General features: G+C 53.5%; 1 protein-coding gene across 1 annotated transcript; it reads right to left on the minus strand.

Annotated features, from left to right (window-relative positions):
* Positions 1 to 9,287: 9,287 nt before the first annotated feature.
* CCDC194 (coiled-coil domain containing 194) lies at positions 9,288 to 19,474 on the minus strand. The gene is made up of 5 exons (XM_054465959.1): positions 19,113 to 19,474; positions 16,955 to 17,051; positions 16,417 to 16,549; positions 15,721 to 15,867; positions 9,288 to 11,372 (listed from the first exon to the last, which is right to left on the minus strand). Exons 1-5 carry the CDS (start codon positions 19,434 to 19,436, stop codon positions 11,348 to 11,350), a joined length of 726 nt encoding a protein of 241 aa, XP_054321934.1. The 5' UTR covers positions 19,437 to 19,474; the 3' UTR covers positions 9,288 to 11,347.
* Positions 19,475 to 20,196: the final 722 nt, after the last annotated feature.

Genomic DNA, 20,196 nt, shown 5'->3' on the forward strand with positions numbered 1-20,196 from the left:
TGGCAAATGTGCCAGGCGCAGTGGCTCACGCCGATAATCCCAGCACTTTGGGAGGCCGAGGCGGATGGATCACCTGAGGTCAGGAGTTTGAGACCAACCTGGTCACCGTGGTGAAACCCCCGTCTCTACTAAAAATACAAAAATTAGCCGGATGTGGTGGCGCTCGCCTCTAATTCCAGCTATCCAGGAGGCTGAGGCAGGAGAATCGCTTGAACCCAGGAGGCGGAGGTTGCAGTGAGCAGAGATCGTGCCATTGCACTCCAGCCTGGGGTATAGAGCAAGACTCTGTTTCGAAAAAAACAGAAAAAGTGTGAAACGCTTAGCTAGCCTAGGGATGGACAAGCAGTAGGTGATCAGTAATTGCATAGGAGGGTGTCACGGAGGGCTGAGCTATGGATGGCGGTGGCGCTGGCTCCCCAAGCTCTGTCATTGCCCCTAGTGCCCTGTTCACTTAGATGCTCAGTAAATGCTCCAGGAAACTGCAGCACAAGGACTAATGAACTTGGAGCCGGGAAGAGCTGGCTTTGTCCTGTGAGAGCTCGGGCAAGAGGCCTCACATGTCCGTGCCTCCCTTTTCCCCTTTGTGAGACGGGGTATGCCCAGTGCCTCCTCACTCTGTGGCTGTTGTTATGATTAGGATCATTTCCTGCTGGAGGCACTGCTGGGGGCTCTGTGAGATGGTGAATGAGAAGTGGTGGATAGGTGGGACTGAGATTCCTCCCCTGACACTCAAAACCCCATGGGCGGCCGGGCATAGTGGCTCACACCTGTAATCCCAGCACTTTGGGAGGCTGAGGCAGGCGGATCACCTGAGGTCAGGAGTTCGAGACCAGCCTGGCCAATATGGTAAAACCCCATCTCTACTAAAAATACAAAAATTAGCCGCGTGTGGTGGCAAGCACCTGTAATCCCAGCTGCTTGGGAAGCTGAGGCAGGAGAACCACTTGAACCCAGGAGGCGGAGGTGGCAGTGAGGCGAGATCGGGCCACTGCACTCCATCCTGGGAGATAAGAGAGAAACTCTGTCTAAAAACAAAAACAAACAAACAAAAAAAACCATGGGAGTTTTCTGAGGTTGCTGTGGGTCACCCCCCAGTTGGGCCTGAAGGGGATTTGGGGACCAGGAAGCAAAGGATTCTGTGTGTCCTGCCTATCTCCCAGGAACAGGAGCTCCAGGGAAACCCTCCCTGGAGTCCCTTCTTTGTTTGCTCCATGCTGGGTGATGCCAGGGCCCCCCAAGAGGCGTCAGTCCCAAGCCCAGCCACAAGCAACTCCCAGTCTTGGGAGACAGACTCGGACAGGTACCCCCCACCCCGTGGAGTCAGGGTGGGCTGGAGGAACAGGAGCAGGGAGCTGGAAAGGAGGCTGGACCCCGGACAGGTGACAATCATGCAGTTGCTGTCCTCTGTAGGGCAATCTGAAGGCTGGGGCGTGGGGATCCGTCCCCCCATTAACCAGGGTAACAGAGTGGGGAGGGGTCGTTGACAGAGCGGAGGGGTACTCCAGGGTGGTGCTCAGTGAGGCAAGTGTAGAGTTGAGAAGAAGGAAGTTCCCAGGGGTGGGCAGGAAACCCATGTCTGACCTTTGACCTTTGCAGCTACCCGGTGGTTCCTGATCCTGATTCCGGACCCTTCCCAGCGGCGTCGGCGGCGGCTGCTAGTGGGGGAAGGAGGGCTGGGGGCTGCCACGGGTGCCCAACCAGCCATTTCTCCAGGTTGGCCAGACCCACCCAGAGCCCCCCAGAGCTGGGCAGGAGAACATCCTCCGTAATGGGGGTAATGTAGTCTGAGTGAACCCAGCATTACAGTTTAGAGTTCTGGAGTTGAGTTCTGACTGTGCCACCTACCAACTTTGTGGCCTTGGAGAAGTGACTTTCCCTCCCTGGGCCTCAGTTTTCTCCTGTCCGAAGTGGAGATAGCCAGGTGCAGTGGCTCACACCTGTAATCCCAGCAATTAGGGAGCCAGAGGTGGGAGAATCGCTTGAGCCCACAAGTTCGAGACCCTGTTTAAAAAAAAAAAAAAAAAAACCCAAAAAACAAAAACAAAACAAAATCAAGTGAAGACAACACAGCCAGTTTTTTTTTTTTTTTTTTTTGAGATGGAGTCTGGCACTGTCCCCCAGGCTGGAGTGCAGTGGCACCATCTCGGCTTACCACAACCTCTGCCTCCTGGGTTGAAGGGATTCTCCTGCCTCAGCCTCCTGAGTAGCTGGGACTACAGGCACACGCCACCATGCCTGGCTAATTTTTTGTATTTTTAGTAGAGACAGGGTTTCACCATGCTGGTCTCAAACTCCTGACCTCGTGATCTGCCTGCCTCGGCCTCCCAAAGTGCTGGGATTACAGGCGTGAGCTACCGCGCCTGGCCAACAACATAGCCAGTTTTGAAGTACTTGACGTCATGCCTGGAACATACTCAGTCTTAATAAATGATGGCCTTTTTTTTTGAGACAGAGTCTTGCTCTGTTGCCCAGGATGGAGTGCAGTGGTGCAATCTCGGCTCACTGCAACCTCTGCCTCCAGATTTCAAGCAATTATCCTGCCTCAGCCTTCCAAGTAGCTGGGATTACAGATGTGCAGCACTACTGCTCAGCTAATTTTTGTATTTTTAGTAGAGATGGGGTTCCACCATGTTGGCCAGGCTGGTCACAAACTCCTGACCTCAGGTGATCCACCTGCCTTGGATTCCCAAAGTGCTGAGATTACAGAATGAACCACCACACCGGGCAATGATGGCATTTTTTAAGATGTGAGGGCTGGGTCATGCCTGGCCTCTGATTTCAGTCTGAGGAACTGAGACTTAGCGGAGGGGCAGCATTCCCAGCTACCAGTGCCTGAGGCCTGTGAGAGCACTGGGGAAAGGAGAGCATGATGGGGATGTAGTGTGGGTGACCAGGGTCCAGCAGAGGAGCTGAGGCTGGGTGCAGTGTCTGGGCCAATGCCAGGAGGTGTGGGTCTTGGTGTGCACTTAAGATCTTGGCTGTTCTTCATTGTATACAGAAGATGTTGCATCTATGTATGTATGAATGTGATATCAGTTGACAAGGAAAAATAAAGGCAACCTCAAACTCCCAGAAAACCAAAAGCCCCCCTGGACCTGATGGTACTGATGTGCCACAATTTTGAACAGTTTTCACCATGTGAGAAGCAGAGTTTTAAATATACATACCAATGTTATTTGTATCAAGCCCAAAAACAATATTTGGTGTCCTTTTCTAATTTGATCTCACACCTTTAATTTGTGATGTTTCCATTTTGGATCATTTGTTATATTAGCTGATTTAACTTTGTAACTTTTTGTTTGTTTGTTTTGAGGCAGAGTTTTGCTCTTGTCATCCAGGCTGGCGTGCAATGGCATGATCTTGGCTCACTGCAACCTCCACCTCTGGGTTCAAGTGATTCTCCTGCCTCGGCCTCCTGAGTAGTTGGGATTACAGGTGCACACCACCATGCCTGGCTAATTTTTTTTTTTTTTTTTTTTTTTTTTTTTTGGTATTTTTTAGTATAGGTGGGCTTTCGCCATGTTGGCCAGGCTGGTGTCGAACTCCTGACCACAGGTGATCCGCCCACCTCGTCCTCCCAAAGTGCTGGGATTATAGGCGTGAGCCACTGCGCCAGGCCTGATTTTTTTTTTTTTTTTTTTTAACAGAAAAGGTAGGCTGGGCGTGGTGGCTCACACCTGTAATCCCAGCACTTTGGGAGGCTGAGGCGGGTAGATCACGAGGTCAGGAGTTTGAGACCAGCCTGGCCAATATGGTGAAACCCCATCTCTACTATAAATACAAAAATTAACCGGATATGGTGGCGGATGCCGGTACTTCCAGCTACACGGGAGGCTGAGGCAGAAGAATTGCTTGAACCCGGGAGGCAGAGGTTGCAGTGAGCCCAGATCGTGCCACTGCACTCTAGCCTGGGCTACAGAGTGAGACTCTGTCTCAAAAAAAAAAAAAAAAAAGGTAAAGATAGACCTTCCTCTTTTTGCACAGTATTATGTCTTTGAGATTCATTGACTCCTATCGCTGGCTGTTTAGGTTTTCCCCAGATACATTACCATAAAATTACAAATGGACACTTAGATTTTTTCTGAGTTAGTTTTTCAATAAATAAAAGAAGATTTAAAATCAAATTTCCTGGCTGAGTGCGGTGGCTCACATCTGTAATCCAAAGCACTTTGGAAAGCCAAGGCAGGCGGATCACTTGAGTCCAGGAGTTTGAGACCAGCCTGGGCAACATGTTGAAATCCCATCTCTACAAAAAATACAAAAATTAGCCGGGTGTGGTAGCCCCAGCTACTTTGGGAGGCTGAGGCAGAGAATTGCTTGAATCCAGGAGGCAGAGGTTGCAGTGAGCCGAGATCACACCACTGCACTCCAGCCTGGGTGACAGAGTGAGACCCGGTCTCAAAAAAAAAAAGAAAGAAAGAAAGAAAGAAAGAAAATCAAATTTCCAGAAATGAATGAAATTACTGGGTCTCAAAGTGGGCACATTTTTACATTTTGATAGTTGTCACCAATTTGTCCTTCAATGAGGTTGTTTTCATTGACATCTTTGCCTGCGATGTCTGAAATCTCCAAACATGGACTTTATGAAAATGTTCTGTTTGTGTCCTTGGCCAGAAAAATCTGGAGGGAGAATGTTAGTGCCTGATCAAGAATCTACACGAAGTCAAATGCATCAGCCCTGATGTGAGTGTTGGGTTTTTTCCTGAAAACAATTCGTCATGTTCACAGGAAATTTTGCACATGAATCCCTTCAAATTCCCTTGGAGGGCATCAGAAAATCAGGCTTGCTTTTTAAACCCTTTTGTTTTTCCAAACAGAAAACAATTGATTTGGTTTCATTTGTTTGTTTGAGTGGAGAAGGAAAAACTGTCATGAGGAAGTCAACTCTGTGTCACTCCCTGAAAACTGACACTGAAGTCCTCATGGAGACACGAGTTAAAAAAAAAAAAATCACTCAGAACTTCAGGAAGGTCCTTGAGGAAGTGATATTTCTGGTGAAGAAAGATTTCAGCGAAGTTCAGAAAACCCTCCACTATTTTGTTTTTTTTTGAGACTGAGTCTTGCACTGTTGCCCAGGCTGGAGTGCAGTGGCACGATCTCGGCTCACTGCAAGCTCCACCTCCTTCCGGGTTCATGCCACTCTCCTGCCTCAGCCTCCAGAGTAGCTGGGACTACAGGCGCCCGCCACCACGCCCGGCTAATTTTTTGTGCCTTTAGTAGAGATGGGGTTTCACTGTGTTAGCCAGGATGGTCTCGATCTCCTGACCTTGTGATCTGCCCACCTCGGCCTCCCAAAGTGCTGGGATTATAGGCGTGAGCCACTGCGCCTGGCTTTTTGTTTTTTTCGAGATGGAGTCTCGCTCTGTCGCCCAGGCTGGAGTGCAGTGGTGCCATTTCGGCTCACTGCAACCTCTGTCTCCCAGGTTAGAGCAACTCTGGCTCAGCCTCCTAAGTAGCTGGGACTGCAGCTACGCACTACCACCCCTGGGTAATTTTTATATTTTTAATAGAGACTGGGTTTCACCATATTGGACAGGCTGGTCTTGAACTCCTGACCTCAAGTGATCCTCCTACCTCAGCCTCCCAAAATGCTGGGATTATAGGCATTAGCCACTGCCCCCGGCCAACCCTCCACTTTCATGTCTATGGGTTTGGTTTTTGGTTAATCGAAGTGAAATTAAGTTTTGTGCTTTTGGAGGTGACGGAGGCAGTGAAGAGAGTCCCTCTGTGAGGTGGGGGAAACCTGTGCTCTCTGGGACTCTGTGTTCCCTGCTGAAAAACAGGGACCTAGGCCGGGCGTGGTGGCTCACGCCTGTAATCCCAGCACTTTGGGAGGCTGAGGTGGGCAGATCACCTGAGGCCAGGAGTTTGAGACCACCCTGACCAACATGGAGAAACCCCATCTCTACTACAAATACAAAATTAGCCAAGTGTCCTGGCGCATGCATGTAATCCCAGCTACTGGGGAGGCTGAGGCAGAAGAATTGCTTGAACCCGGGAGGTGGAGGTTGCAGTAAGCTGAGACTGCGCCATTGCACTCCAGCCTGGGCAACAACAGCAAAACTCGGTGTCATAAATAAATAAATAAATAAATAAACAGGGACCCACTTCCTTGCCTGTGACTGGGGGGCTGGAAAGGTCAGGTTGCAGCTAGCCCATGTCCCCTCCTGCCAAGGCCACTATGGGCTTTCCATTTTTGTCCCCTACCCCTGTCCCTCCAGCTATGGGAGGGGAGCTCCAGTGTGGCCACGGATAGGGATTACCCAGGATGGTGCCCTGGAGACAGGGGTAGACAGACAGAGATAACCAGAGACAGAAAGACACTTAGAGAGATGACCAGCAGTGGCCAGGTGCTGTTGCTCACGCCTGTAATCCCAGCAGTTTGGGAGGCTGATGCAGGTGAATCATCTGAGGTTAGGAGCTCGAAACCAGCCTGGCCCCACATGGTGAAACCCTGTCTCTACTAAAAATAAAAATATTGGCCAGGCACAGTGGCTCACACCTGTAATCCCAGCACTTTGGGAGGCCGAGGCGGGCTGATCATGAGGTCAGGAGTTCCAGACCAGCCTGGCCAACATGGTGAAAATACTAAAAAAAAATACAAAAATTAGCTGGGTGTGGTGGCACGTGCGTGTAATCCCAGCTACTCAGGAGGCTGAGACAGGAGAATCGCTTGAACCCAGGAGGCGGAGGTTGCAGTGAGCCGAGACTGCGCCACTGCACTCCAGCCTGGCGACAGAGCGAGACTCCGTCTCAAAAAAAAAAAAAACAACTAGCCCAGTGTAGTGGCACACGCCTGTAATCCCAGCTACTTGGGAAGGTGAGGCAGGAGAATCGCTTGAACCAGGGAGGTGGAGGTTGCCGTGAGCTGAGATCACGCCACTGCACTCCAACCTGGGAAACAGAGCAAGACTCCATCTCAAAAAAAAAAAAAGGCTGGGTGCGGTGGCTAACGCCCATAATCCCAACACTTTGGGAGGCCGAGGCAGGTGGATCACCTGAGGTCAGTGGTTCAAGACCAGCCTGGCCAACATGGTGAAATCCCGTCTCTACTAAAAAAAAAAAAAAAAAAAAAAAACAAAATTTGCTGGGTGTGGTTATGCGCACCTGTAATCCCAGCTACTCAGGAGGCTGAGGCAGGAGAATCACTTGAACTCGGGGGGCGGAGGTTGCAGTGAGCCAAAATCGCGCCATTGCACTCTAGCCTGGGCAAAAGGAGCAAAACTCCATCTCAAAAAAAAAAAAAAAAGAAAGAAAGAGAGAGATGACCAACAGAGACCAAGAGGGATCATTAGACAGGTGGAGGCAGGGAGACAGAACAAGGACAGCTCAGTGGCTGGCTCTGTAGGGTGGGAGGCAGGTCTCACTGAGAACTGCTGTTTGCCTCTCTGGGCATCTGGGGAGCCTCAATGCAGACCAAGTTCTTGGCCTACCGTCCTCAAGTCACCTCGAATATTCACAGACTCTCTGTCTTATGACTTCCCTGGGGTTCAAAGCCTCCAGCCTCAAATTCCCCGCTTCCCAACATTCTTTGACACTAGTTCTGCCCGTACCCCTCCTACTCACACATCTACCGTGGCTCCCTATCACCCTCCATCCCCAGAACTGATTTTTTTTTTTTTTTTTTGAGATGGAGTCTCACTCTGTTGCTCAGGCTGGAGTGCAGTGGTGTGATCTCGGCTCACTGCAACCTCTGCCTCCCAGGTTCAAGCAATTCTCCTGCCTCAGCCTCCCGAATAGCTGGGATTACAGACGCCCACGACCACACCCAGCTATTTTTTTGTATTTTTAGTAGAGTCGGGGTTCCACCATGTTGGCCGGGTTGATCTCGAACTCCTGATCTCAAGTGATTAGCGCACCTTGGCCTCCCAAAGTGTTGGGATTACAGGAGTGAGCCACCACGGCTGGCTCAGAACTGATGTTCAGGGGTCCCTCGGGTGTGGTCAAGATGGAGCCAGCAGTGGAAATAAATGCATAATGGTGACAATGACACCATGGACAGCCCTGTGCCCTGCCCTTTACACGGGCCAGTTCTTGGACCACACAGCGCCGTGGTGAGGGGGTCTTGCGTCCCTGGGGTCCTGGCTGGGGCGAGGCCAGTCTCCAGGCTTCCAGCTCTGGCTGACTCCAGAAAGAGGAACCGTTTCCTGCTGGCTTCTGGATTGACGCCAGGGCCGGGGGAGGTGGTCTCAGACCCACCCTGTCCGACTCTCAAACTCTGGGCCCTCAGGAGGCTGCAACCGGATCTGCTGGCTGGGGCGGCCCCTGGTGGCCGTTGGCGGAACACAACGGCTAGATCTCCCCTTCCCGCAGCCTCGTTTTTCCCGTAGACAGAGACTCCAGATGAGCCCCCTCTCAGGTGAAGGTCCTGATCAGGCACCTACAAACCCCAGGTGGATGGGAGGATCGTGGGCAGGACTGGCTAAAGGGGGTGGTGTCAGAGTTCCAAGAGCTTCCAATCCCCTCTCTACACCAGCCTCTTAGGAATTTTTAAAATTTATTTCTTTATTTACTTAGTTTTTGAGTAACGGGTCTCACTCTGTCACCCAGACTGGAGTGCAGTGGCTACAATCTCGGCTCACTGCAACCTCCACCTCCAGGGTTCAAGCGATTCTCCTGGCACAGCCTCCCGTGTAGCTGGGGCTACAGGTGTGCACCACCACGCCCGGCTAATTTTTATTTGTATTTACTTATTTATTTTTTTGAAATGGAGTCTCGCTCTGTCGCCCAGGCTGGAGTGCAGTGGTGCAATCTGGGCTCACTACAACCTCTGCCTCTCAGATTCAAGCGATTCTCCTGCCTCAGCCCCCCAAGTAGCTGGAATTACAGACGCCCACCACCTTGCCCTGCTAATTTTTGTATTTTTAGTAGAGACAGGGTTTCACCATGTTGGCCAGGCTGGTCTTGAACTCTTGACCTCAGATGATCCACCTGCTTTGGCCTCCCAAAGTGCTGGGATTACAGGTGTGGGCCACCGTGCCCAGCCTATTCATTTAGTTTTTGAGACAGGGTCTCACTCTGTCACCCGGGCTGGGGTGCAGTGGAGTGATCTTGGCTTACTGCAACCTCTACCTCCAGGGTTCAAGCGATTCTCCTGCCTCAGCCTCCCAAGTAGCTGGGACTACAGGTGTGCACCACCACGCCTGGCTAATTTTTAAACTTTTTGTAAAGATGGTGGTCTCCCTACATTGCTCAGGCTGTTCTCCAACTCCTGGGCTCAAGTGATCCTCCTGCTTCAGCCTCCCAATGTGCTGGGATTACAGACACGAGCCACCACACTCAGCCCAGACATTTTTAAAAACAATTTTTAATTTTTAATTTGTAATAAGTGATACATGTGCATGGTTTTTAAAAATGCAGTTTTTACAAAAGGTACATAGAGAAATGTGCAAGTATGTCCCCCACCAATTCCCAGACCCCTGGTTCACTCCCCAGAGGTGGAGACTGTGACCAGCATCTCCTTCAGAGATATTTGGATAAAAGTCCCCTCCCCAAGCCCTGCACACACACCAAAAAAAAAAAAAAAAAAAAAAAAAAGTGGGGGGGCCGGGCACGGTGGCTCACGCCTGCAATCCCAGCACTTTGGGAGGCCAAGGAGGGTGGATCGCCTGAGGTTAGCAATTTGAGACCAGCCTGGCCAACATGGTGAAACCCCGTCTTTACTAAAAACACAAAAAACTAGCTGAGCCTGGTGATGGGCGCCTGTAATCCCAGTTACTCGAGGCTGAGGCAAGAGAATCGTTTGAACCCGAGAGGCAGAGGTTGCAGTGAGCCGAGACTGCGCCACTGCACTCCAGTCTGGGCAACAAAAGCAAGACTCTGTCTCAAAAAAAAAAAAAAAAAAAGTATACAACCTATCACTCTCCTGCTTTTCACATTAACATATGTTAGAGAAGAGCTGCTTTGGCCGTTTAAATGGTGGTTGCATAGTGTTCCACTGTGGATGGACAGACACTTTTTCTTTTTCTTTCTTTCTTTTCTTTTTTTTTTTTAATTTATTTTTTTTGAGACGGAGTCTCACTCTGTTGCCCAGGCTGGAGTGCAGTGGCGCGATCTCAGATCACTGCAAGCTCCGCCTCCCAGGTTCACGCCATTCTCCCACCTCAGCCTCCCAAGTAGCTGGGACTACAGATGCCCACCACCATGCCCGGCAATTTTTTGTATTTTTAATAGAGACAGGGTTTCACCGTGTTAGCCAGGATGGTCTCGATCTCTTGACCTCGTGATCCGCCCACCTCGGCCTCCGAAAGTGCTGGGATTACAGGCATGAGCCACCACGCCAGGGCTCTTTTTCTTCTTTTTCTTTCTTTCTTTTTTTTTTTTTTTTTTTTGAGACAGGATCTCACTCAGTCACCTAGGCTGGAGTGCAGTGGCATGATCATGGCTCACTGCAGCTTCCACCTCCTGGGCTTAAGTGATCTTCCTGCTTCAGTCTCCCAAGTAGCTGGGACCACAGGTGCATGCCACCAAGCCTGGCTACTTTCTTCTCTCTCTTTCTTTTCTTTTCTTTCTTTCTTTTTTCTTTCTTTCTCTTCTTTCTTTTCTTGAAGGGGTTTTGCTCCAGTCACCCTAGCACGATCTTGGCTCACTGCAGCCTCGGCCTCCCACGCTCAAGTGATCCTCCCACCTCGGTCTCCCAAGTAGATAGGACCACAGGTGCATGCCACCATGCCCAGCTAATATTTTGTATTTTTGGTAGAGAATGGGTTTCACCATGTTGCCCAGGCTGGTCTCAAACACCTGAGCTCAAGTGATCCACCCGCCTCAGCCTCCCAAAGAATTTTGAAACAATTATTTGTAGAGACAGGGTCTCCCTATGTTGTCCAGACTGGTCTTGAACTTCAGGGCTCAAGAGATCCTCCCGCCTTAGCCTCCCAAAGTGTTGGGCTTACAGGCATGAACCACTGTGCCCAGCATGATTTTCTTAATAATTTTTTTCTAGCTTTAATTTTTCATGTTTAATTTTTGAGACAGGGTCTTGCTCTGTCACTCAGAGGACTGAAGTGCAGTGGTGTGATCATGGCTCACTGCAAACTTGACGTCCTGGGCTCAAGTGATCCTCCTGCCTCAGCCTCCCAAGTAGCTGGGGCTACAGATGCATGTCACCATGCTCAGCTAATTATTGATATTATTTGTAGAGACAGGTTCTTGCTATGGTGACCAGGCTGGTCTTGAACTCCTGGGCTCAAGTGATCCTCTTGCCGTGGCCTCCCAAAATGTTGGGATTACAGGCGTGAGCCACCACACCTGGCCAGCCTTGAGTTTGGAGGAGTCAAAGTTATGTGTGAATTTTCAACTGCATGGAGAACTGGTGCCCATAACCTTCGTGTTGTTAAGGAGTTGGAGATTAATCTACCAAATTTTCTGTAAGTCTGAAGTTATGCCAAATATAAAGGTTAAATTTAGATAACAAGCTAAAAATGTTTAAAGGTTAGAAAAACAAGAAAATCCACTAATACATTCATGTGAAATTGAGCAATATAAAATTGTCCATATTTCAATGATTTTTGACCCATATAAACAGCTCTTTCTTGTGATTCAACCTATAGATTCTCTTCCTTTTAGTTGTAGCTTTTCTTTTTCTTTTTTTTTTTTTTTTAATTTATGAAGTATTTATTGATGATTCTTGGGTGTTTCTCAGAGAGGGGGATATGGGAGGGTCATAGGATGATAGTGGAGAGAAGGTCAGGAGATAAACACATGAACAAAGGTCTCTGGTTTTCCTAGGCAGAGGACCCTGCGGCCTTCTGCAGTGTTTGTGCCCCTGGGTACTTGAGATTAGGGAGTGGTGATGACTCTTAAAGAGCATGCTGCCTTCAAGCACCTGTTTAACAAAGCACATCTTGCACCGCCCTTAATCCATTTAACCCTGAGTTGACACAGCACATGTTTCAGAGAGCACGGGGCTGGGGGAAAGGCCGGAGATCAACACCATCCCAAGGCAGAAGAACTTCTCCTAGTCAGAACAAAATGGAGTCTCCTATGCCCACCCCTTTCTACACAGACACAGCAACAATCTGATCTCTCCTTCCTTTCCCCACACTTCCTCCCCTTCTCTTCAACAAAACTGCCATCATCCTCATGGCCCGCTCCCGATGGTCGCTGTCTCTTCGGAGCTGTTGGGTACACCTCCCAGACAGGGCGGCCGGGCAGAGGCGCTCCTCTCCTCCCAGACGGGGCGGCCGGGCAGAGGCGCTCCTCACTTCCCAGACGGGGCCGCCCAGCAGAGGCGCTCCTCACTTCCTCCCAGACCGGGTGGCAGCCGGGCAGAGGCGCTCCTCACCTCCCAGACGGTGTGGCGGCTGGGCAGAGGCGCTCCTCACTTCCTCCCAGACAGGGTGGCGGCCAGGCAGAGGCGCTCCTCACTACCCAGAGGGGGCGGCCGGGCAGAGGTGCTCCTCACTTCCTCCCAGACGGGGTGGCAGCCGGGCAGAGGCACTCCTCACCTCCCAGACGGGGTGACGGCCGGGCAGAGGCACTCCTCACCTCCCAGACGGGGCGGCCGGGCAGAGGCGCTCCTCACCTCCCAGACGGAGTGGCCAGGCAGAGGCGCTCCTCACTTCCCAGATGGGGCAGCCAGGCAGAGGCGCTCCTCACTTCCTCCCAGACGGGGTGGCGGCCAGGCAGAGGTGCTCCTCACTTCCCAGACGGGGCGGCCGGGCAGAGGTGCTCCTCACTTCCTCCCAGACGGGGTGGCGGCCGGGCAGAGGCGCTCCTCACCTCCCAGACGGGGCGGCTGGGCAGAGGCGCTCCTCCCTTCCCAGACGGAGTGGCCAGGCAGAGGCGCTCCTCACCTCCCAGAGTGGGCGGCCGGGCAGAGGCGCTCCTCACTTCCCAGATGGGGCAGCCAGGCAGAGGCGCTCCTCACCTCCCAGACGGGGCGGCCGGGCAGAGGTGCTCCTCATCTCCCAGACGGGGCGGCCGGGCAGAGGTGCTCCTCATCTCTCAGACGGGGCGGCCGGGCAGAGGTGCTCCTCATCTCCCAGACGGGGCAGCCTGGCAGAGGTGCTCCTCACTTCCTCCCAGACGGGGTGACGGCCGGGCAGAGGCACTCCTCACCTCCCAGACGGGGCGGCCGGGCAGAGGCGCTCCTCACCTCCCAGACGGAGTGGTCAGGCAGAGGCGCTCCTCACTTCCCATATGGGGTGGCGGCCGGGCAGAGGCGCTCCTCACTTCCCAGATGGGGCAGCCGGGCAGAGGCGCTCCTCACTTCCTCCCAGACGGGGTGGCGGCCAGGCAGAGGCGCTCCTCACTTCCCAGACGGGGCGGCCGGGCAGAGGTGCTCCTCACTTCCTCCCAGACGGGGTGGCGGCCGGGCAGAGGCGCTCCTCACCTCCCAGACGGGGCGGCTGGGCAGAGGCGCTCCTCCCTTCCCAGACGGAGTGGCCAGGCAGAGGCCCTCCTCACCTCCCAGAGTGGGTGGCCGGGCAGAGGCGCTCCTCACTTCCCAGAGTGGGCGGCCGGGCAGAGGCGCTCCTCACTTCCCAGAGTGGGCGGCTGGGCAGAGGCGCTCCTCACTTCCCATAGTGGGTGGCAGCCGGGCAGAGGCGCTCCTCACTTCCCAGATGGGGCAGCTGGGCAGAGGTGCTCCTCACTTCCTCCCAGACGGGGTGGCGGCCAGGCAGAGGTGCTCCTCACCTCCCAGACGGGGCGGCTGGGCAGAGGCACTCCTCACCTCCCAGACGGGGCAGCTGGGCAGAGGCGCTCCTCACCTCCCAGAAGGGGCGGCTGGGCAGAGGCGCTCCTCACTTCCCATATGGGGTGGCAGCCGGGCAGAGGCGCTCCTCACTTCCCAGACGGGGTGGCGGCCAGGCAGAGGCGCTCCTCACTTCCCAGATGGGGCAACCGGGCAGAGGCGCTCCTCACTTCCTCCCAGACGGGGTGGCGGCCAGGCAGAGGCGCTCCTCACCTCCCATACGGGGCGGCCGGGCAGAGGTGCTCCTCATCTCCCAGACGGGGCAGCCGGGCAGAGGTGCTCCTCACTTCCTCCCAGACGGGGTGGCAGCCGGGCAGAGGTGCTCCTCACTTCCTCCCAGACGGGGTGGCAGCCGGGCAGAGGCGCTCCTCACATCCCAGATGATGGGCGGCCGGGCAGAGGCGCTCCTCACTTCCCAGATAGGGCGGCCGGGCAGAGGGGCTCCTCACATCCCAGACGATGGGCGGCCAGACAGAGATGCTCCTCACTTCCTAGACGGGGTGGCGGCGGGGCAGAGGCTGTAATCTTAGCACTTTAAGAGGCCAAGGCAGGAGGCTGGCAGGTGGAGGTTGCAGCGAGCCGAGATCACACCACTGCACTCCAGCCTGAGCACCATTGAGCATTGAGTTAGCGAGACTCCGTCTGCAATCCCAGCACCTCGGGAGGCCGAGGCAGGCAGATCACTCGAGGCCAGGAGCTGGAGGCCAGCCCGGTCAACACGGCGAAACCCCGTCTCCACCAAAAATACAAAAACCATTCAGGCGTGGCGGCACGCGCCTGCAATCCCAGGCACTCGGCAGGCCGAGGCAGGAGAGTCACAGGAGCCCGAGGCAGGGAGGTTGCAGCGAGCCGAGATCATGGCAGTACAGTCCAGCTTCGATAATAGTGGGAGACCGAAAAAAGAAGGAGAGGGAGACCGAAGAAGGGAGAGGGAGAGGGAGAGGGAGAGGGAGAGCGAGAGCTGTAGCTTTTATTTTTCTTGTGTAATTGCATTGGCTAGTGCTCCCAGAAAAAAAAACTACTTGACAGTGGACGTCCTCACCTTGGCACTGATTTTGATGTGTTTTTTTCCCCACAATTTATACATTTCCTCATTTGATCTATTAGTATAGCAATTAACAGACTTGGGAATATTGAACCATTGCTCCATCTCAGGCATAAGTCACCTTTGTTGCAGTGTAGGTTAAAAACATGGGCCAGGAGTGGTGGCTCATGCCTATAATCCCAGCACTTTGGGAGGCCGAGGTGGGCGGATCACCTAAGCTCAGGAGTTCGAGACCAGCCTGGCCAACATGGTGTAACCCCGTCTCTACTAAAAATACAAAAATTAGCTGGGCGTAGTGGTGGGGGCCTGTAACCCCAGCTACCTGGAAGGCTGAGGCAGGAGAATTGCTTGAACCTGGGAGGTGAAGACTGCAGTGAGCCCAAATTGTGACACTGCACTCCAGCCTCGGTGACAAGAGCAAAACTCAAAACTCAAAACCAAACCAAAATAAACATGTTACTTGTTTTTTTTTTGTTTAAATTCCATCTGGGAGTTTTGTACCTTTCTCACAGGGTTAGGGATTTGCGGTTTTCCTATTGTGCCACCTTTGTCAGCTTTTGTTGTCAAATCAGCTCCCTCTCATGAGTCCAATCACCCATTTTACAGATAGGGTAAACTGAAACCCAAAGAGGGAAAGTGACCCTTTCCGGTTATTCCTGAGCCACGGCTAGACCTCCAGTTCTCATATCTGTGGGATGACGGCAACACTGTTGTTAGAGGGGACTTCAAATCCCAGCTAAGCACTAGCTCACTGCATGATCACTTGGGCCTCAGTTTCCCTGTCTGTAGAATAAGCACTTTACATGGTGGGGGAGGGAGGGCTGAGGCTCTTTTCTGTGCAGTTTCCGTTCAGGACGTCTCCAGGGTCTAAAGCTGAGCGTCGCATCCAGCGTGGGGGTGCCTCTATACACGTCCCCGCAGATCCCCCTCATATGTGTCCTCCAGGCCGACGCCCCCTTCCGGCAGGGGGCCGACTCACCCTCGTGCGCGCCGCGCCGGCCGCCGGCAGCCCCCGGAGTTTCCGGAGCGAGAGCGCGAGCGAGGGCTGGGCCGGGGTCGGGACCCCGAGCGGGGACGCGGCCGGGGCACTCTGCGCTGGGGGCTCATCTCGGCTTCCAGGGCGTTACTGCCGGGAAGGGGGAAGGGGGCTGTCAGCCTCTGGACCCCTGTCCCCAGACATCGCCAGCCCTCATCCCCCAGAGCGTCCCTTTGCTGGGAACTCCATCCCCAGAGATCCCCATCTCCCAGGGTTTCCCGCTCCCCAGGATCCGGCATCCGTTCTCGACCCCCAGCCATTCCCGGGACGCCTCCCTAGAGACTCCCAGCTACATCCCCAGAAGCTCTGTCCCCAGACCACCAGCCTCTCCCTCGATACTCCCTTTTCCTTGCTCCCTTCTCTTCCGTTCCCCGTCCCTCTCGGGGCTCCCACCGACGTTGGATCCTGGGGACCTAAGTTTCTAGAATGCCCGCCCCAGCCTGGAATCCCAAGAGAGTCCACTCCCTTCTCCATCCTTAGGTTCCAATTCCAGGATCTACCTATTAAATCAACAATGTCCCGCCCACAATTCCACGCCCAAAGTAATGATTGGCCGAAAGAATGTAGCCCTGCGCAAGCATTGGTCGCGCCTGGGTCCCCGTCCATCCGACCCCGCCCTCGGGCCAGCCCCTCACTCACAGGCGTTCGCGCAGCGCCGCCTCCCGGGCCGCACAGGCTTCGCCCTCGGCCTCCGCCACGCCTGCTCGCCGCAGAGCCTCGTCCAGCCGCCGCGCAGACTCCGTGGCCGCCGCCTCCCAGCGCGCCAGGGCCTCTGCGGGCGCAGGGGGCGGGGTCAGGCTGGAGACCGCGGGCCCACCCGCCCCACGCACGCCGGAATCCAAGTTGATAGTCTGCATGCCGTTTGCACGCTTTCCTTTATTTGAATTAAATTTGTGTGTACCATTGCATGGCTTCCACGTGCTATTTGCATAGCTTTTCATAGGTTTGCATTGCTTTTGTGAGTCGTTTACAAGGAGTTTGCATGTTTTGTGGCATTTGCGTTGTTTTTGTGACATTTGCGTGGCCTCTGCATGTTGTTTGCATTCGTTTCATAAGTTTTTGCGTTTTTATCCGTGTTATTTGCATTACGTTTGCAACTGTGCTTGTTTGGATAACCAGGATTCACCTAGGCTGCTCCCACCTCTCTCCCTGCCCACTTCCTTACACCCCAACGCACCTGTCAGCGCCCCGTTCTCGGCCCCCATCTGGGTCCCCTGTGCCTTGGCTTCGTCCATCTCAATCTTCAGTGTTGTTAGTTGGGTCTGAAGCCGGCTCTGAGGAGTGGAGGGGAAGTGGGAGGGGGTGTAGGCAGAGGAGGGGAGGAGTGAATCGGCCTGGCCCTTTTGGGGACAGTGAGAAGCCACCTGGGACCCTGTGTCCTGAGCTTTGTGTGGAATGTCCTTTGGGGCCTTGTAGTTGTAAAATACAGAAGTGGCTTCTGAAACCTGGGGCACCGAGTGGTGACAGCTGCCTGCCTGGAGGGAGATCTCTGCTCAGGTCCAATGCCACCAACCCTAAGCCACCAGGAAGTGGAGAGTGCTTAGCTCTGCGGTCAGATTCAAGTTCCACTTTCAGCTCCGTCTGGGACTCGCTGATGGGATTTCAAACCAACACAGTGAGCCGGGCGTCGTGGCTCACGCCTGTAATCTCAGCACTTTGGGAGGCCGAGGCAGGCGGATCACTTGAGGCCAGGAGTTCGAGACTAGCCTGGCCAACATGGTGAAAATCCATCTCTACTTAAATAAAATAAAATATAAAATAAAATAAAATACAATAATAAAATAAAATAATAAAAAAATAAAATAAATAAAAAAATAGCCGTGTGTGGTGGTGGGTGCCTGTAATCCCAACTCCTTGGGAGGCTGAGACAGAAGAATCACTTGAACCTGGGAGGTGGAGGTTGCAGTGAGCTATCGTGCCACTGCACTCCAGCCTGGGCAACAGAGCGTGACTCCGTCTCAAAACAAAACAAAACAAAACAAAACCAGCAACAACAAAAACCAACACAGGGCAATTTGATGGTTGACAATGATTGAATTTCTGGGGTATGTGTCGGTTGCCTCTGTAGGACATTCTGCAAAACGACTGGTCCAGCTTCCTCAGTGCATCTTACAGCAAGGGGGCAGAGCCAGAACTTGAACTTGGAGTAGGCTCCTCTTAACCTTGACTGCCCCAGTCCCTTCTCTTGGTCCAGGGGGCAGAAAAGGGGTAGGGGTTTATTTGGATTTTATTTATTTATTTATTTATTTTGAGATGGGATCTTGCTCTGTTGCCCAGGCGGGAGTGCAGTGGTAGGATCTCAGCTCACTGCAACCTCCGCCTGGGATTACAAGCATGCACCATCACACCTGGCTAATTTTTGTATTTTTAGTAGAGACGGGTTTTCACCACGTTGGCCAGGCTGGTCTCGAACTCTTGACTCAACTGATACACTCGCCCTGGCTTCCGAAAGTGTTAGGATTACAGGCATGAGCCACCACACCCGGCCCCATTTTGATTTTTAATATTCAGATGCTGCACTACCTCGGCTGAGCTGGGAGGTTGGGGTGGAATGAGGGGTGTGCCCAGAGGTATACAGTAGTCACTCCATAAATGGAAATGGCTGGGATTTTGAGGACAGTTCTTTTGGCAGGCTCGGGGCTGGAAAGGGTTAAGAAAAAGTCTGAAGGGTTAGTCAGAGGAAAAGGAGGACCTAGCAGGTACCTCCCCCAAGAGGCCAACTTTAGCCTCCTAATTACAGGTGACATGTATGTCCCTCTCTCAAAATAGGGCTGCTGGAAACTGGCTGGAGTGGGGCTGAGTGGGCACATGGGGGAAGGCCTCCGGTGGTCTGGGGTTTCTCCAGACACCATTTGTCTGGCAAATAGCAAAGGACAGTGAGACTTTTTTTTTTTTTTTTTTTCAGATGGAGTCTCGCTGTGTCACCCAGGCTGCAGTGGAGTGCAGTGGCGCCATCTCAGCTCACTGCAACCTCCACCTCCCAGGTTCAAGCGATTCTCCTACGTCATCATCCTGAGGAGCTGGGATTACAGGCGTTCACCATCACGCCAGGCTAATTTTTGTATTTTTAGTAGAGACAGGGTTTCGCCATATTGGCCAGGCTGGTCTCGAACTCCTGACCTCAGGTGATCCACCTTTCTAATCAGAAGGTAGACTCCATGGTGAGCTGACATCTAAGGGTTGGAAAGCATTAGGGCGCTATTCTCAATGCCTTCTCAATTCGAGGAACTGGGGAAACCGAGGCACAGGGAGGGAACCCTGGGTATGTGTGGGCAGGCCCTCTCTTATCTCAACATTCTGGATTCTCGAGCTCCCCCTCTACCCGGCCCACCTACCTGGCGGCCTTCACAGGCCTTTAATGCCTTCTCCAACTCCTGCCGGATACTTTCCGCCTGGTCCAGCTGCCTGGCTAGGGCCTCCTCCCGCTCGGCAGCCTCTGCCAGCTGGCGCCGCAGCTCGTCGACCCCAGGCGGCGGGTCCCCGGGCGGCGCCGTGGCATTGACCCCTGGCTCCGGGCAGCGAGGTCCCCGAGCAGCCGAGGCGGCCAGATTCCAGGCTACCAGGGCCCCGCCGGCTGCTGCCGCAGCCAGGAACACCGCCACCCCGCACAGGGCGAGCACCCGCCAGGCACGCCCGGGCTCCGGCCCCGGCTCGGCCATGCCGCGGTCCACAGCTCTGGCCCCAGACGGCCACGAATATTTAATTGGCACCTTGGGGCGCCAGGGACACCCACGGTTCCGCCCAGCCTGGCCGTGGCTTCCCAGTCCGTTGGGAGGGGTTGGACCCCCTCCAGGGGCTGGTCCATCCCGTCAAGCCCAAGAAAGGACTAGGGGTTCTGGGTTCCTGCATCCCACGTGCTGCCCTCTGTGCCTCAATTTCCCCCTTTGTGAAATGGGGAGAGTATTAACTCCTGCTTGGTAGGGCTTGGTAGGAATCAAGCTGGCACATCTGTAGGAAGCGCCAAAGACCGCATCTGCAAACGAAGTGCTTGGCTATCATTTGGGGATATGTCGTTTCCAATATTTTTTAATCTTAATTTTGTGTGTGTGTGTCGCCCAAGCTGGAGTGCAATGGCACAATCTCGGCTCACTGAAACCTCCGTCTCTGGTTGAAGCGATTCTCCTGCCTCAGCCTCCTGAGTAGCTGGGATTACAGGCACCTGCCATCATGCCCAGCTAATTTTTGTATTTTTGGTAGAGATGGGGTTTCACCATGTTGGGCAGGCTGGTCTCGAACTCCCGACCTCAAATGATCTGCCCACCTCGGCTTCCCAAAGTGCTGAGATTACAGGCATGAGCCCCTGCGCCTGGCTAATTTTAATTTTTTTGTTTGATTGTTTTTTTGAGACAGGGTCTCACTATGTTGCCCAGGCTGGTCTTGAACTCCTGGGCTCAAGCGATCCTCCCACCTTGGTCTCCC

Source organism: Pongo pygmaeus, chromosome 20, assembly GCF_028885625.2.
Source record: "Pongo pygmaeus isolate AG05252 chromosome 20, NHGRI_mPonPyg2-v2.0_pri, whole genome shotgun sequence".
NCBI lineage: Eukaryota > Metazoa > Chordata > Mammalia > Primates > Hominidae > Pongo > Pongo pygmaeus.